Source organism: Salvelinus alpinus, chromosome 14 (genome assembly GCF_045679555.1).
Source record: "Salvelinus alpinus chromosome 14, SLU_Salpinus.1, whole genome shotgun sequence".
NCBI classification, from domain to species: domain Eukaryota; kingdom Metazoa; phylum Chordata; class Actinopteri; order Salmoniformes; family Salmonidae; genus Salvelinus; species Salvelinus alpinus.
Window position 1 is genome coordinate 7414768 of NC_092099.1, and position 19411 is coordinate 7434178.

Below are 19411 nucleotides of genomic sequence, written 5' to 3' on the forward strand. Positions count from 1 at the left end.
TACCTAGACATTCCTCTCCTCTCAACCTCAGAACCATCAATTGAGGGGGAGAAATTAGGGTAGAAGAGGGAAAGATCTTAGTATAGAATTATCTTAATGGGTAAACCAGTTTGACATATTATGCATCCTGATTAGAATAGTGGGATGGTTCTCTTTTACATCTTCTATCTGCATTTTCCTCTACAACATCTTAAAGCTGCAATGTGTAACTTTTTAGGCTACCTGACCAAATTCACATAGAAATGTGAGATATATATTTGTCATTCTCATTGAAAGCAAGTCTAAGGACCGGTGGATCTATTCTATGTGCACTATTTCTATGTTTCCAGTTACAGGTAGTTTTTGCATCTTTTACGTTTGGTTTTGTACACCAGCTTCAAACAGCTGAAAAATACAAAATATTTAGTTATTGAAAATATACAGTATTTCACAGGGGTTTAGCTGATACAATGTTTATCTACACTATAGATTGCTTGTTTTGTCAAACTGAAATTAGGAGAACTACTAGAATTTTAACAACCAGGAAATGGTGGAGCATATTGCACCTTTAATTTGTTGCTTCCAAATATAACCACAGGGAACAGACAATCTATTTATACCAATTAGTTATAGGATATTTTAAAATGTGTCCTGTTCAGATAAAAAGAAAATACAGAATTATTTAATTTGTTACTAGAAATACTAATTTGAAAGCCTGCACCGATGTCTAGGGTAACATAGAATAGGCGCAATTGGTGTCGGAAGTCTAGCCGTCACAACTTCCCTCCTCTCTGATCTATCCCATAATAATCTGCTTGTTAGTTGAGGCTAGGCACTTTGACAACGCCTGATGTTTCACATGCATCTAATTCTGCTGTATAAGTCGACGGCCACTGTAAGAAATCTACTCTGCTGCTTAGAGAGTTGTTCAATCGAGTTGGACTGTGATATAGATTTTTCTTTAACGAAAGTAGTGTCGCCGTCCAAGGACTCGAGTGCCAAAGCAGAAGAAGAATTAACATAGACTCCCAATTGTTTCTTATTCTCCTCACCAGAGATGCCCCAGAGAGAGGAAACCAATTTAGAATGGGTCTTTAATTAAAAGGGGCAGATCAAAAAAGTGCAAAGCTGTCACCACCCCACTGTTTCAGGAAACAGCTGGGGGATGGGGCTGGAGAAATGTAACCACTGTCAAATTCATAGACAGAGCTATGGATGCATGGACTGACCATCCCTGAGATCAGGAATTTAAAAAATGAATTTAAAAAATTATTGTTTTGTAGCAATCACATTTAAAGGAGCTGTCCTAGAGAGGAAATGCACATTTAGGTTCCAACTCCAAAGAATGATGAAGGCATCTTGTACATATTCACGAATTGGGTGTGGGAATTTCTACGTGGCGTTGATAAACATCAACAAATAGGGCACTGACAGGTGTCAGCGTGGCTAACTGGCATGCTAACCTTATCTACATTCGGGAAGTTCAGACACCTTGACTTTTTCCACATTTTGTTACATTACAACCTTATTCTGAAATTGCTTAAATTGTTTCCCCCCCTCATCAATCTACACACAACACCCCATAATGACAATGCAATTTTCTTTTACATGTATAAAAGAAAACTGAAATACCACATTCAGACCTTCACTCAGAACTTTGTTGAAACACCTTCAGCAGCGATTACAGCCTCGAGTCTTCTTGGCACAAGAGGTCGACCGATTAATCGGAATGGCCGATTAATTAGGGCCGATTTCAAGTTTTCATAACAATCGGAAATCTGTATTTTTGGACACCGATTTGGCAGATTTTTTTTTTTTACACCTTTATTTAATCTATTTAACTAGGCAAGTCAGTTAAGAACACATTCTTATTTTCAATGACGGCCTAGGAACGGTGGGTTAACTGCCTCGTTTAGGGGCAGAACGACAGATTTTTACCTTGTCAGCTCGGGGGATTCAATCTTGCAACCTTACAGTTAACTAGTCCAATGCTCTAACCACCTGATTACATTGCACTCCATGAAGAGCCTGCCTGGTACGCGAATGCAGTAGAAGCCAAGGTAAGTTGCTAGCTAGCATTAAACTTATCTTATAAAAAACAATCAATCATAATCACTAGTTAACTACACATGGTTGATTACTAGGTTATCTAGCGTGTCATGCGTTGCATATAATCGATGCGGTGCGTATCGTTGCGCCAATGTGTACCTAACCATAAACATCAATGCCTTTCTTAAAATCAATACACAGCAGTATATTTTTTTTAACCTGCATATTTAGCTAAAATAAATCCAGTTTAGCAGGCCATATTAACCAGGTGAAATTGTGTCACTTCTCTCGCGTTCATTGCATGCAGAGTCAGTGTATATGCAACAATTTGGGCTTACCAAACCCTTACCTGCCGACATCCACAAACCCACACCCACCACTGTAACCATGCTCAATATTTGATCCTCTGCCTTTTCTGCTCTCCAAACAAAAACACACACACACACAGATCTTCCCCTAACCCCTCCTAGCCCATACCTTGTCCCTCCTCCAGCCGGTGTCGGCGGTTGATCCGCTGGCGTTTCTCCTCCTGCCGGATCTGGATGTGCTCCTGGATGTTGACTCCTGGTGGGGGAGGGACAGGCACAGCTGAAACACACACCAAAGAGAGAACCAGGTGGAGGAGACAACACATAACATGGATGAATGATGGCGGGAGGAGACATGGAGAAGCGATGCGTCTATACATTTGCCTTGAAACTGATATGAGGTAATTTTACTGTTTCACTAGACTCAAAATTCTAACCAAATCCCACTTTCTCACTATTGGTTCACATTACTAATTCCTCCTAATAGAAAGGCACCTGGCATGGTTAAAAAATCCTCTTAGAATGATTTTCAATTTAGCATTAACACTGGAGTGATAGATGTGCAGATGATGTGCAAGTAGAGATACTGGGGTGCAAAAAAACAAAAAATAAATAATATGGGGATGAGGTAGGTTGGGTGGGCTATTTACCGATGTGCTGTGTACAGGTGCAGTGATCGGTGAACTGCTCTGACAGCTGATGCTTAAAGTTAGTGCGGGAGATATGAGTATCCAGCTTCCGTGATTTTTGCAATTCGTTGCAGTCATTGGCAGCAGAGAGCTGGAAGGAAAGGAGGTGTTGGCTTTGGGGATGACCAGTGAAATATACCTGCTGGAGTGCGTGCTACGGGTCGGTGTTGCTATGGTGACCAGTGAGCTGAGATTAGGCAAGACTTTACCTAGCAGAGACGTATAGATGACCTAGAGCCAGTGGGTTTGGCGACAAATATGAAGCAAGGGCCAGCCAACGAGAGCATACAGATCACAGTGGTGGGTAGAATATGGGGATTTTGTGTCAAAAAGGATGGCACTGTGATAGACTACATCCAGTTTGCTGAGTAGAGTGTTGGAGGCTATTTTGTAAATGACATCGCCGAAGTCAAGGATCAGTAGGATAGTCAGTTTGACGAGGGTATGTTTAGCAGCATGAGTGAAGGAGGCTTTGTTGCGAAATAGGAAGCCGATTATAGATTTAATTTTGGATTGGAGATGCTTAATGTGAGTCTGGAAGGAGAGTTTACAGTCTAACCAGACACCTAGGTATTTGTAGTTGTTCACATATTCCAAGTCATAGCCGTCCAGAGTAGTGATGCTAGTCAGGCGGGCGGGTGCAGGCAGCGATCGGTTGAAGAGCATGCATTTCATTTTACTAGCATTTAAGAGCAGTTGGAGGCCACGGAAGGAGAGCTGTATGGCATTGAAGCTCATTTGGAGGTCAGTTAACACAGTGTTCAAAGAAGGGCCAGATGTATACAGAATGGTATCGTCTGCGTAGAGGTGCATCAGAGAATCAACAGCAGCAAGAGCGACATCATTGATATATACAGAGAAAAGAGTCGGTCCGAGAATTGAACCCTGTGGCACCCCATAGAGACTGCCAGAGGTCGGAACAAAAGGCCTTCCGATTTGACACACTGAACTCTGACTGAGAAGTAGTTGGTGAACCAGGCGAGGCAGTCATTTGAGAAACCAAGGCTATTGAGTCTGCCGATAAGAATGCATTGATTGACAGAGTCGAAAGCCTTGGCCAGGTCAATGAAGACAGCTAAACAGTACTGTATTTTATCGATGCCGGTTATGATATCGTTTAGGACCTTGAGCGTGGCTGAGGTGCACCCATGACCAGCTCGGAAACCAGATTGCATAGCGGAGAAGGTACGATGGGATTCGAAACGGTCAGTGATCTGCTTGTTCACTTGGCTTTCGAAGACATTAGAAAGGCAGGGCAGAATTGACATGAGTCTGTAACAGTTTGGGTCTAGAGTGTCTCCCGCTTTGAAGAGGGGGATGACCACAGCAGCTTTCCAATCTTTAGGGATCTCAGACAATACGAAAGAGAGGTTGAACAGGGGTTGCAACAATTGCAGTGGAGAATTTTAGGAAGAGAATTTTAGGAAGAGAGGGTCCAGATTGTCTAGCTCAGCTGATTTGTAGGGGTCCAGATTTTGCAGCTCTTTCAAAACATCAGCTATCTAGATTTGGGTGAAGGAGAAGCGGAGGGGGCTTGGGCAAGTTGCTGTGGGGGGTGCAGAGCTGTTGGCCGGGGTAGGGGAAGCAAGGTGGAAAGCATGACCAGCTGTAGAAAAATGCTTATTGAAATGATCAATTATCGTAGATGAATTGGTGATGACAGTGTTTCCTAGCATCAGTGCAGTGGGCAGCTGGGAGGAAGTGCTCTTATTTTCCATAGACTATACAGTGTCCCAAAACTTTTTGGAATTTGTGCTACAGGAAGTAAATTTCTGTTTGAAAAAGCTAGCCTTAGCTTTCCTAACTGACTGCGTATATTGGTTCCTAACTTCCCTGAAAAGTTTCATATTGCGGGGAATATTCGATGCTAATGCAGTACACCACAGGATGTTTTTGTACTGGTCAAGGGCAGTCAAGTCTGGAGTGAACCAAGGGCTTCATCCTTCCTTAGTTCTACATTTTTGAATGGGGCATGCTTATTTAAGATGGTGAGGAAAGCACTTTTAAAGAATAACCAGACATCCTCTACTGACGGGATGAGGTCATTATTATTCCAGGATACCCGGGCCAGGTCGATTAGAAAGGCCTGCTCGTTGAAGTGTTTTAGGGAGCGTTTGACAGTGATGAGGGGTGGTCGTTTGACCGCGGACCCGTTACGGGCGCAGGCAATGAGGCAGTGATCACTGAGATCCTGGTTGAAGACAGCAGAGATGTATTTAGAGGGCAAATTGGTCAGGATAATATCTATGAGGGTGCCCGTGTTTACGGATTTAGGGTTGTACCTGGTAGGTTCCTTGATAATTTGTGTGAGATTGAGGGCATCTAGCTTAGATTATAGTATGGCTGGGATGTTAAGTATATCCCCGTTTCGGTCACCTAACAGTATGAACTCTGAAGATAGATGGGGGCAATCAATTCACTTATCCAGGGCACAGCTGGGGGCTGAGGGGGGTATATAACAAGCAGCAACAGTGAGAGACTTGTTTCTGGAAAGGTGGATTTTTAAAAGTAGAAGCTCTTACTGTTTGGGCACAGACCTGGCGAGTATGACAGAACTCTGCAGACTCTCTCTGCAGTAGATTGCAACTCCGCCCCCTTTGGCAGTTCTATCTTGACGGAAAATGTTGTAGTTGGGGAAGGCAAATTTCATAATTTTTCGTGGCCTTCCTAAACCAGGATTTAGGCACGGCTAGGACATCAGGGTTGGCGGAGTGTGCTAAAGCAGTGAATAAAACAAACTTAGGGAGGAGGCTTCTGATGTTAACAAGCATGAAAGCAAGGCTTTCACGGTTACAGAAGTCATCAAATGAGAGCGCCTGGGGAATAGGTGTGGTACTGGGGGCTACAGGGCCTGGATTAAACTCTACATCACCAGAGGAACAGAGGAGGAGTAGGATAAGGGTACGGCTAAAGGCTATAAGAACTGGCCGTCTAGTGCGTTGGGAACAGAGAATAAAAGGAGCAGATTTCTGGGCGTGGTAGAATAGATTCAAGGCATAATGTACAGACAAGGGTATGGTAGGATGTGAGTACAGTAGAGGTAAACCTAGGCATTGAGTGACGATGAGAGAGGTTGCGTCTCTGGGGACACCAGTTAAGCCAGGTGAGGTCTCCGCATGTGTGGGGGGTGGGACAAAAGAGCTATCTAAGGCATGTTGAGCGGGACAGTGGGTTCTACAGTGAAATAAAACAATGAGAACTAACCGAGAAAGCGGTAGACAAGGAATATTGACATTAGAGACGGGCATAAAGCAATCACGGGTGTTGATCGGGAGAGCTAAGACAACAACGGGAAAATGGCGATGAATGGACAGAGCGTGTCATTTGGTACACACAGGGCCTGAGTTTGAGGCTGAGGCCGACAGATAAACCAAAAGAGGTACCGCGTCAGTGAACAGTCCAGCAGGCATCAGCTGTGTAGCCGAGTGATCATAGGGTCTAATGAGCAGCAATATGGGAGTCTGGGAGCAGTTCAGTAGTCACTACTACGCTAGGCGAGCAGGAGACACAGCGTTCAGAAAGCTAGCGGGCCGGGGCTAGCGGATGGGTCTTCGGCGGCACCGCAACGGAAAAGCCTGTTGAAACCACATCGGACAATTACGTCAGCAGACCAGTCGTGATGGATCGGCGGAGCTCCGTGTCGACAATGAAGGGTCCAGGCCAATTGGCAAAAGAGGTATTGTAGCCCAAGAATTAGCTGGCTCAAATCTAACTCAAGGCTAACTAGTGCTTACTTCGGGACAGAGGCGTTAGCTAACAGTAGCCACTCGGTTGCAGCTAGCTAGCTGCGATGATCCGGTGTAACGGCCCAGAGCTTGCGGCAGGAATCCGGAGACGTGGCAGGGAGAAGCAGTCCGATATGCTCTGGGTTGATATCGCGCAATGCAGACTGGCAGGTATTGTCCGAGCTAAAGGTGAAGACCGCTAGCCATGGCTAACAACGACTGATCGCTAGTAGCTAGTTAGCTCCAGATGGAGGTTCCAGTTATAATGTATAAAAATAGCAGAGATGTACCACATTGGGTGAGGCGGGTTGCAGGAAAGTATATTTAGTTCGTAGATAGAAAGTGAGATTAAAATATATACGACAAAAAAAAAATGACTATTTACACAGGATAAGACAAAGACAAACACACTGCTACGCCATCTTGGATACAAATGTAGGAATTATATGATGAGAACACTACAATCTTTTATATAGTCAATAATTCCATTTTGCCAGTACTTTTGCTGAAGAATATTAATAAACTCACCGTTTTGACACCACAAAATCAACCAAATTTGCTAAATAGCGCTGCTAATAGCTCAATTGAAAATACTGCGATGGAAGAAATTCCTTTATAACTTTCTACCACTTCCTGGATTTAGTCATTTAAGTTCAGACTGAACTATATTATCAATCAATAAAAAATATATATAGTCTATGAACTAAGCAACTGACTACATGTTCTTTAACTAACCCACTCCTGGTCTAGGGAAAACACTGTGTGAGACATGTAGCAATGTTTAAGCAATGTGCTGACATGGAATGACAGACAAAAGATACATAAAAGAAGCAGACAACATTGATGCCTTGTGGGTCATGACTGTTTGCAAATGAATACATCAAACCGGAACATGCAGCTAGACTACATATACAAATGTATGTGGACACCTCTACAAATTAGTGGATTCTGCTATGCCAGGAGAACGCTACCTGCCCCAATGCATAATGCCAATTGTAAGGTTTGGTGGAAGAGGAATAATGGTCAGGTACAGTTTTTCATGGTTCGAGCCTGGGCCCCTTAGTTCCAGTGAAGGGAAATCTTAACGCTACAGCATACAATGACATTCTAGACGATTCTGTGCGTCCAACTTTGTGGGAACAGTTTGAGGGAAGGCCCTTTCATGACAATGTCCCTGAGCACAAAGCCAGGTCTATACAGAAAGGTTTGTCGAGATCAGTGGATAAATTGGAACGCCGACTGCGAGCCAGGCCTAATCGCCTAACATCAGTGCCCGACCTCACTAATGCTCGTGGCTCAATGGAAGCCAGTCCCTGCAGCAATGTTCCAACATCTAGTGGAAAGCCTTCCCAGAAGAGTGGAGGCTGTTCAAGCTGCAAAGGGGGGACCAATTCCATATTAATGCCCAAGACTATGGAATAAGATTTTCGACAAACAGGTGTCCAAATAATTTTGGTCATGTAATGTATATTGAGCAACTGTTATTGTTATTGTGTGTTATACCTAGTAGTAGGTCTAGTGGTATCATCTCCTTGACAGCGTCAAAGATGCCCCTCTGTCTAGCCTCCTGTCCATCCAGCTCCCTGGCGCAGGCCTTACAGCAGCCACACGCTGAGCAGCCAGACTCCCCCGAACCACAGCCACAGATACTGAGAGGGAGAGAGAGATACACACACACAACAAATTACACAAGTAGACACACATACATCAAAATAAACACGAGCAAACGCAGACATCCACAAAGACACAAGACAAACACAATCACACAAACACACAGAGAAACAAATATTAGTGCATCTGATCAGCATTCTGACTCTGCAATACTGATTAGTAAAGATAGATCACTGAGCACTAGAAATAGCAAATAGACTTGAGCATTAACTTAGACTAGGGCTGTCCCCGACAAAAAAAATAATCTTAGTCTAAATTTTAAAACGTGTATTTTCCCATATATATATATATAGACACGATATGTTTGAATAAAATCAACTATATGTAGGCTACTGAGCTTGTCTGATGCTTTAAGCACTGCGATAAAAAATGAAGACAAATGACTAAAGAGGGAGCCAGAGATAGCCTAACCAGAAGAACCTGTTCCCGACCCTCATCCCTCTGCTGCTGGCCTTCGCAGATTCTGCCATTATGCTCCTGAAGTTGCCAGTAATAGGCTACACCAGCAGTCGGCAACCTTTTCCATTTGGAGTGCCAAGTTATCGTACCATTTCTACTGCCAGTTATGATTTTCATATGCACAATTTCATGGAACAGTTTAATATCATTTATAATAACGTCTTCATATCTCAAAATCAATGTCATGTGGTTAATCAAAATTCTATCTAAATGAAATTGATACAAATCTAAAAGTAACTTCTATTGCCATTGCCAATATGTAAAAATAGCCTCAATACATGAAGCCAACAAATAAAAACATTGCAGCCCGCAGGTAGAAAATATCCTGCTAAAAACAAATATCCTATTAATGACATTGCATGGCCTGTCTGCAAGAAACTGGAAACATTGCATCATCTATTGTATTAACTTGGTCGGGCCCGAAACTCCTGCTAGCAAACTTGCAACATTGTATAAAATATTCTAGGCCCTCAGAGTTTCGCGCCAGTGAATCTCGGTCGAACAACAGACTATCGACCAAACAATCGACCATTCGACTAAATGGGGTCAGCCCTAACTTAGACCCAAACATAAATGTACGTTCTCTTAACAAAGATACCGCAACTAGTGAATGGTGTGTGTGTTCTCATGTGGCTTGCTTGTGTGTGTGAGTGTGTGTGAATGTGAGAGTGAATGTGAGAGTGAATGTGTGCGTATATCTCCCACTTCGTCAAGTTTTCCCAGACTAATTTTCATGATCGGAGTGAAATCCTATTAGCTTTTGCTAGGATCAGTATGCCGGGACTCGCATAGCTTGAGTGGGTCAAGGACACGCAGCTGTTTTGTTCTCCAGACCCTTGTCCGATGACTGGCAATGTCATACATTTTGGTCGTGCATCTTGTAGTATAAGCAAAGTTATGACATTATTGGGAAAAGCTTGCCAATAGCCAGTGAGCTCTCAGCATGTGAGACTAAAACAATGATGGCGAAGAGGAACGCAACAGCACGCACTGTGTGGACCGAGGTGATGGAGAACAGATTGGTGGAGCTGTGGCCTTTTCAATATTACCTCTGCGTCGTACCATGACACCAAAAAGATCATTTTATAAAATCAAATTATATATTCATATTCTGCGCCTCCGTCTCTTGACGTTTCTGCACATAATAATATTAGCTCGCTGTTTGCGCGTCTGCATTTCCTTCCTACGACAACGGAGAAACCTGGGGTTGAGGATGGACGGATTGAAAGATGTGTGACAAGGACATCCGGAAATGTGAGCATGTCCAAGTTGTTAAGGTTTTAGAAGTCATGTAGTGTATGCCCAGCATTACCCTCCGGGTACTCTGTCGGGCCGTCCGCTGCTGACACAGCTGGCTCCGTAGCCGGTGCAGTCTCCACACACGGTGCACACCATGCACTGGTCCAGCTTCCACTTGTGCATGCCCGGCTGGCACATCATGCTCTTCTCCTCCTTCTCCTCCAGCTCATCCTCCAGGTCCTCTTCCATGGCCGTCGCCATGCTCTCAATGCCAAATGCTACAGGGTTTAGAGAAGACAAGTTTATTATATTTAAAGTGCGTTTTTCACACATGGGTGATGCATGCAAAATACAGAAAATATACATGCCCCCCAAAAAATGTGGGTCTGTGTTTATGTGTGCATATGGTATAATAAAGTATGTTTGCGTTGGGGGGGTAATTGGTGTGCTCATGCGTGCATCTGTGTATGCGTGTGTATGCGCATAGTGTATGTGCGTCCACCATGCATGTTACCTTTCCCTGCCTGGTTCATGGCCCCTGTTTCTCGGCCACACTGGCCCTTGTTGTTTACCCCAAACGTCCAGACCTCTCCGATCTTGGTCAGGACACAGGTGTGGGCCTTCCCCATGGCTACCTGGGTTACAATGTGACCCTTCAGGTCTGAAACCTGGCCTGGAAGGGGCACAAGAGAGACGGCAGAACACATTGATACTGTATAGTGACTGTTGAAGACCTAGCCTCATCCCAACTTAATCATGCTACGTTCCACTTAACGGAACTCAGTCTGAATTTCCAGGCTACAAAAAAACATTATCAAACCAACAAGGCTTTTAATAAAGCTGTCTTTGATAGCCACATTGTAACATGTCAGTCTAATATTTTTCATTTGTGAACATGTGCACGAATGAACACTACCCATTAACAATTGTGAACATTTGCCAAACGCAACCCAAAATAAACCTGTTCCCCTGTCTCTACCCCACTCACAGGTGCTGTCGCTGTAGATGGCGTCCTTGCCGAACATGTAGAGCTCTCCGTCTTTGGTGACGATGCCGCTGCTGCCGTTGTTGCAGGCTGTGTTCACCGCCGTCTTGGTCTCCAGCTTCATCATCTTCTTGGGCTTGTAGGTCTTCGGTTGGCGCCGGCTTTTGGCTGGAGAGTAGACCGTAGAGGTAAAACAGATGTCTCCGTGCAAAAGACAACACTGGTGAAGTGGTAGATAACAATGTGATTGTGATAGGTCAAAGTTCGTTGGAATTTATTCTGAATGCAATGCTTTTCTCATTGAAGACCGTCATCCTTACCAAAAGACACAGAATGTTATTTTTTGTTGTTGTGTGTGTGTGAAAGCGATGTCTGTTCTCATCCATGTGTGTTCTCGTCTGTGTAGGTGTGAAATATAATAAAAAAATGTATTTATCCCATGAGCCGAATACAAGGGCTGTAGACTTCACCGTGAAATGCTTGCTTCACGAGCCCTTACCAACAAAACAAATAGTAACACAAGAGGAATAAAATATTCCAGAATTAAGATGTATACGGGGACTTTAATGAACCTTTATTTTAACGGGGTGTCATATTGAGCCCAAGCCTCTTTTTCAAATGAACCCTGCACAATACAAACACACAATTACTAAACTACATAAAAGACTAAATTACAAAACATGATCATAAAAAATAAATCTTCACTTAGAGCAATCCCCACTAATGTTTTAAAATCCTGAAAGGCCAACAGGCATTCAAGCCTGATCCTCCCTGCAACATTTGTGGAATATAAAAACCAAAAGCAGCTCTACCCAAATCAGAAGCCACCCTTGGAACCTCTAGCACTATCTTGTGCTCTTGTACTGTATTCCATTGTTTTGATCTTCACGAGTGTTTCTGCAGGAGCGCTTTGTAAATAAACTAAGCAACCTTTTTGAAACAATACACAATGGTGAGTTCTACAATTATCACCAGTAATGAATCAAAGGGCACAATGGAAAACAGCAGGTTTAAGGGTGGAAGCTTCTGCGGCCTATTGAGTACCAGTACCAGATCGATGTGCAGGGGTATGAGGTATTTGTGGTAGATATGCACATGAAGGCAGGGTAAAGTGACTAGCCATCAGGATATATAATAATACGAGTAAAATAAATAACAGAGCATCAGCTTATAATGAGTGTAAAAGTGTGTTTGAACACTACCGGTCAAAAGTTTTAGAACACCTACTCATTCAAGGGGTTTTCTTTATTTGTACTATTTTTAAACATTGTAGAATAATAGTGAAGACATCAAACTATGAAATAAAACATATGGACTCAAAAAGTGTTAAACAAATCAAAATATATTTTATATTTGAGATTCTTCAAAGTAGCCACCCTTTGCCTTGATGACCGCTTTGCACACTCCCGGCATTCTCTCAACCAGCTTCACCTGGAATGCTTTTCCAACAGTCTTGAAGGAGTTCCCACATATGCTGAGCACTTGTTGGCTGCTTATCCTTCACTCCGCGGTCTGACTCATCCCAAACCATCTCAAATTGGTTGAGGTCGGGTGATTGTGAAGGGCAGGTCATCTGCTGCAGCACTCCATCACTCTCCTTCTTGGTCAAATAGCCCTTACACAGCCTTGGTGTTGATGTTGGGTCATTGTCCTGTTGAAAAACAAATGATAGTCCCACTAAGCGCAAACCAGATGCGATGGCGTATCGCTGCAGAATGCTGTGGTAGCCATGCTGGTTAAGTATGCCTTGAATTCTAAATAAATCAAAGCGTCACCTGCAAAGCACCCCCACACCATAACACCTCCTCCTCCATGCGGGAAATACACATGCGGAGATCATCCATTCACCCACACCGCATCTCACAAAGACACGGAGGTTGGAACAAAAAATCTCCAAAGGACAGATTTCCACCGGTCTAATGTCCATGCTTGTGTTTCTTGGCCCAAGCAAGTCTCTTCTTATTGGTGTCCTTTAGTAGTGATTTCTTCACAGCAATTCGACCATGAATGCCTGATTCACGCCGTCTCCTCTGAACAGTTGATGTTGATGTCTGTTACTTGAACACTGAAGCATTTATTTGGGATGCAATTTCTGAGACTGGTAACTCTAATGAACTTATCCTCTGCAGCAGAGGTAACTCTGGGTCTTCCATTCCTGTAGCGGTCCTCATGAGAGCCAGTTTCAGAGTGCTTGGTTTTTGTTACTGCAATTGAAGAAACTATCAAAGTTTTTGAAATTTTGCAGATTGTCTGACCTTCAGGTCTTAAAATAATGATGACTAATTTCTCTTTGCTTATTTGAGCTGTTCTTGCTACAACATGGGCTATCTTCTGTATACACCCCCACCACCTTATCACAACACAAATGATTGGCTCAAACGCATTAAGAAGGAAACAAATACTTTTAAGGAGACACACCTGTTAATTGAAATGCATTCCAGGTGACTACCTTATGAAGCTGGATAAGAGAATGCCAAGAGTGTGCAAAGCTGTCATCCAAGGCAAAGGTGACTATTTGAAGAATCTCAAACATAAAATATTTTTTTGATTTAAATTTTTATTGGTTACTACATGATTACATGTGTTATTTCATCGTTTAATGTCTTCACTATTATTCTACAATGTAGAAAATGGTAAAAATAAAGAAAACCCCTTGAGCGAGTTCTAAAACTTCTGACTGGTAGTGTATGTGTGTGTGCATTTGTGTTGTGTCGGTATAAAGTGCATTCGGAAAGTATTCAGACCCATTGACTTTTTCCACATTGTGACGTTACAGCCTTATTGTAAAATTTATTAAGTAGTTTTTTTTGTCTCTCATCAATCTACACACAATACCCAATAATGACAAAGAGAAAACAGGTTCTGGAATTTTTTGCAAACAAAAATACCTTATTTACATAAGTATTCAGACCTTATGCTATTTGTACTCTTCCTGGGGTCCAGAAAAATTAAGGCAGTTCATACAATTAAAAAAAAAATACAATACAGTCACAGATTTCACAACACAGTGTGCCCTCAGGCCCCTACTCCACCACATATCTACAGTACTAAATCCATGTGTATGTATAGTGCGTGTGCCTGTGTGTCTGTGTGACTGTCAATGTTTGTGTTGCTTCACAGTCCCCGGCGTAGTCTGTTCTGGACTTGAGGACTGTGAAGAGACCTCAAGTGGCATGTCTTGTGGGGAATGCATGGGTGTCCGAGATGTGTGCCAGTAGTTTATACAGACATCTCGGTGCATTCAACATGTCAATACCTCTCATAAATAAAAGCAGTGATGAAGTCAGTCTCTCCTCCACTTTCAGCCAGGAGAGATTGACATGCATATTGTTAATATTAGCTCTCTGTGTACATCCAAGTGAGCTAATTGCAATTTTGCTAAGTCTTTTTTGGTGGCAAACTAGGGCCTGTAGGACCTTCCTTGTTGATAGGGTTGTTAAGAAGGCAGAGCAGGACTTGATTACAGACAGACTTCTCTCCATCTTAGCTACTACTGCATCAATATGTTTTGACCATGACAGTTTACAATCTAGTGTTACTCCAAGCAGTTTAGTCATCTCAACTTGCTAAATTTCCACATTATTTATTACAATATTTAGTTGAGGTTTAGGCTTTAGTTCCAAATAGAATGCTTTTAGTTTTAGAAATATTTAGGGCTAACTTATTCCTTGCCACCCACTCTGAAACTAACAAATAACAAATACATCTTTCCAGCATCAGACTACGATCAATAATGTCAAAAGCCGCACAGAAGTCTAACAAGACAGCCCCCACAATTTTATCATCAATTTCTCTCAATCAGTCATTCGTGTAAGTGCTGTGCTTGTTGAGTGTCCTTCCCTATAAGCATGCTGAAATTGTGGTCAATTTATTTACTGTAAAATAGCATTGTATCTGGCCAAACACCATTTTTCCCCAGAAGTTTACTAAGGGTTGGTAACAGGCTGATTGGTCGGCTATTTGAGACAGAAAAGGGGGCTTTACTATTCTTGGGTAGCGGAATGACTTTAGCTTCACATCAGGCCTAGGGGCACACGCTCTCGAGTAGGCTTAAATTGAAGATGTGACAAACAGGATAGGCAATATTGTCTGCTAGTATCCTCAGTAATTTTCCATCTAGACTGTCAGACCCCGTGGTTTGTCATTGTCGATAGACAACAATTTTTCACATCTTCCACACTGACTTCACAGAATTCAAAAGTACAATTCTTGTCTTTCATAAATTGGTCCGATATACTTGGATGTGTAGTGTCAGCGTTTATTGCTGGCATGTCATCCTTATGTTTGTTTATCTTGCCAATGAAGAGTCATTAAAGTAGTTTGCAATCTTAGTGGGCTTTGTGATGAATGAGCCATTTGATTCAATAAATGAAGGAGCCGAGTTGGTTTTTTAATTTTTTTATGTCATTTAATGTGCCCCAAAGCTTTTTACTCTCATTATTTATATAATTATCTTTGTTTCATAGTTTAGCTAATTTGTATTTAGTTTAGTCACATGATTTCTTAATTTGCAGTACATACATCAGTTGGGCTGCCAGACTTAATTGACATACCTTTTGCCTCATCCCTGTCGACCATACAATGTTTCAATTCCTCTTCAATCAATGGTGATTTAATAGTTTTTACAGTCATTTTCTTAATGGGTGCATGCGTATTAGTAACTGGAATAAGTAGTTTCATAAATGTGTCAAGTGCAGCTTCTGGTTGCTCCTCATTACACACCACAGACCAGCAAATATTCTTTACGTCATCAACGTATGAATCACTACAAAACTTATTGTATGACCTCTTATACACTATATTAGGCCCAGCCTTTGGAACTTTGGCTTTCCTAGATATGGCTATTATATTGTGATCACTACATCCTATGGATTTGGATACTGCTTTAAAGCAAATATCTGCAGCGTTAGTAAAGAGGTGATCAATACATGTTGATGATTAAATTCCTGTTTGTAACTAACCTGGTAGGTTGGCTGACAACCTGATACAGGTTGCAGGCACTGTTTACAGTTTAAAGTTTTTTTTCCTGAGTGGGCAGCTTGATGATAGCCAGTCAATACTTAAATCACCCAGAAAATATACTTCTCTGTTGATATCACATACAGTTGAAGTCGGAAGTTTACATACACTTAGGTTGGAGTCATTAAAACTCGTTTTTCAACCACTCCACAAATTTCTTGATAACAAACTACAGTTTTGGCAAGTCGGTTAGGACATCTACTTTGTGCATGACAAGTAATTTTTCCAACAATTGTTTACAGACTACAGTATAATTCACTGTATCACAATTCCAGCGGGTCAGACGTTTACATACACTAAGTTGACTGTGCCTTTAAACAGCTTAGAAAATTCCAGAAAATGATGTCATGGCTTTAGTGGCTTTTGATAGGCTAATTGACATCATTTGAGTCAATTGGAGGTGTACCTGTGGATGTATTTCAAGGCCTACCTTCAAACTCAGTGCCTCTGTTTCACATCATGGGAAAATGTAAAGAAATCAGCCAAGACGTCAGAAAAAATAATTGTAGACTTCCACAAGTCTGGTTCATCCTTGGGAGCAATTTCCAAACGCCTGAAGGTACCACGTTCATCTGTACAAACAATAGTACACAAGTATAAACACCATGGGACCACACAGCTGTCATACCGCTCAGGAAGGAGACGCGTTCTGTCTCCTAGAGATGAACGTACTTTGGTGCAAAAAGTGAATATCAATCCCAGAACAACAGCAAAGGACCTTGTGAAGATGCTGGAGGAAACAGGTACAAAAGTATCTATATCCACAGTAAAACAAGTCCTATATCGACATAACCTGAAAGGCCGCTCAGCAAGAAAGAAGCCACTGCTCCAAAACCGCCATAAAAAGACAGACTGTGGTTTGCAACTGCACATAGGGACAAAGATTGTACTTTTTGGAGAAATGTCCTCTGGTGTGATGAAACAAAAATAGAACTGTTTGGCCATAATGACCATCGTTATGTTTGGAGGAAAAAGGGGGATGCTTGCAAGCCGAAGAACACCATCCCAACCTTGAAGCACAGAGGTGGCAGCATCATGTTGTGGGGGTGCTTTGCTGCAGGAGGGACTGGTGCACTTCACAAAATAGATGGCATTTTTACATCGATTAAATGTCAGGAATTGTAAAAAACTAAGTTGAAATTTGTTTGGCTAAGGTGTATGTAAACTGCCGACTACAACTGTACATTATCAAGCATTTCACACATATCCAGATACTGACTGTTAGCACTTGGTGGTCTATTGCAGCTTCCCACAAGAATGGGCTTTAGATGAGGCAAATGAACCGGTAGCCATATTACTTCAACAGTATTTAACATTAGATAGTCTATAAGCTTTACAGGAATGTGGTTCTGAATATAGACCGCAACACTGCCTGCGTTGGCATTTGTCTTTTCGGTAGATGTTATAACCATGTATTGCTACCATTGTATCAAAGGTATTATCTAAGTGAGTTTCTCAAAGTCAGAATATGAATGTCATCTGTTACAAGCAAGTTATTGACTTTACGGACCTTGTTTCTTAGGCTACATCTGTTAATATGGGCTATTTTTAGCATATTTCTGGGTTGCTTGACTGTTTTTAATGCTTTACTGGGAAGCTTATCAAAGGTAGATTTACTCATGTTATTTACATTGGAGCTGATAGCGCAGAGTGAGCTGAATAAAGTGGTCTTCCTACTATTGCACACCGCCTCAGTGCTAACAGTGTAACTCTGGTTTACAGGCTCATGATTACTGCTTACAATAGCTGTAGGACAAACAGATTCGGTGCAATTAGGGGTACATAAATTAAATCACTTGCATTGTTTGCCAGTGCCCCTAAGATCATGTACATTTGATGCAGCATTATGACGACTCATTGTCACAACAATAGGGACTAACTGAGCTGGTCTTGGATCATTTACCAGTCATTGTTTCAACGCAGCCTTGAAATGTGTGGACAGAGTCCAGGAGCCAAGATGATTTGGATGGACTCCGTCATTCCTGTAGAGTATCTTCTGTTTCCAGAAGGTGTCAAAGTTATCAATAAAACTGACTCCAGCAGAGCTACAGTAGTCTTTTAGCCAGATGTGTAATGCCAGCAGTCTTTTGAATCTTTCACACGATGGTACTGGACCAGAAATTATTGGTCATTTTTTGGAGTCTTTTAATGCTAAAATAAGTTCTTTAAAATCCATTTTCAAATTTTGCGAGCTAGCCCTCCTGATGTCATTTGACCCCACATTGACTACGACAGTGTCAGCTCCCGGCACCTGTGGTAGAACAGTTGGTAGCAGCCTTGTTATGTTCTATGAGCTTCGACATTTAGCTCAGGTGAATCCTGTTTCCATTGTTCATCCTTGATGCCTTCTACAACTTGATTGTAGAAGGCACAACACAGCACAACACTGTGCTGAATTCAATTGATTGGACATGATTTGGAAAGGCACACAACTGTCTATATAAGGTCCCACAGTTGGCAGTGCATTTCAGAGCAAAAACCAAGCCATGAGGTCAAAGGAATTGTCCCTAGAGCTCAGAGACAGGATTGTGTCGAAGAACAGATCTGGGGAAGGGTACCGCAGCATTGAAAGTACCCAAGAACACAGTGGCTTACATCATTCTTAAATGGAAGAAGTTTGCAGCCACCAAGACACTTCCTAGATCTGGCCACCTGGCCAAACTGAGCAATCGGGGGACAAGGGCCTTGGTCAGGGAGGTGACCAAGAACCCGATGGTCACTCTGCTCCAGAGTTCCTCTGTGGAGATGGGAGATCTCTGCAGCACTCCACCAATCAGGCCTTGATGGTAGTGGCCAAACGGAAGCCACTCCTCTGTAAAAGGCACATGGAGTTTACCAAAAGGCTCCTAAAGGACTCAGACCATGAGAAACAGGATTTTCTGGTCTGATGAAACCAATATTGAACTCTAATCGCCTGAATGCCACAGGTGTATGACTGCTACATCTGGAAAAAAAACCTGGCACCATCCTTACGGTGAAACATGGTGGCAGCATCATGCTGCGGGGATGTTTTTCAGCGGCAAAGACTAGGAGACTAGTCAGGATCGAGAGAAAGATGAATGGAGCAAAGTACAGAGAGATCCTTGATGAAAACCTGCTCCAGGGTGCTCAGGACCTCAGACTGGGGTGTCTCAATGTCCTTGAGTGACCCAGCCAGAGCCCGGACTTGAACCTGATCGAACATCTCTGGAGAGACCTGAAAATAGCTGTGCAGCAACATTCCCCATCCAACCTGACAGAGCTTGAGAGGATCTGCAGAGAAGAATGGGAGAAACTCCCATAATACAG

General features: G+C 42.5%; 1 protein-coding gene across 19 annotated transcripts in view; it reads right to left on the reverse strand.

The window, feature by feature from the left end:
- Nucleotides 1–19411, reverse strand: part of LOC139539159 (E3 ubiquitin-protein ligase MYCBP2-like) — a 233145-nt gene that overhangs the window by 135126 nt on the left and 78608 nt on the right. For 17 of the 19 annotated variants that reach the window (XM_071341984.1, XM_071342002.1, XM_071341997.1 and 14 more), the window contains exons 13-17: nt 11108–11272; nt 10634–10792; nt 10193–10397; nt 8254–8399; nt 2506–2616 (exon numbers count right to left, since the gene is read on the reverse strand). In XM_071341984.1, the coding sequence (XP_071198085.1) occupies nt 2506–2616; nt 8254–8399; nt 10193–10397; nt 10634–10792; nt 11108–11272 (786 nt within the window). The remainder of the gene's footprint in view (nt 1–2505; nt 2617–8253; nt 8400–10192; nt 10398–10633; nt 10793–11107; nt 11273–19411) is intronic. The other 2 variants (XM_071342003.1, XM_071341989.1) reach the window with 1 other exon arrangement.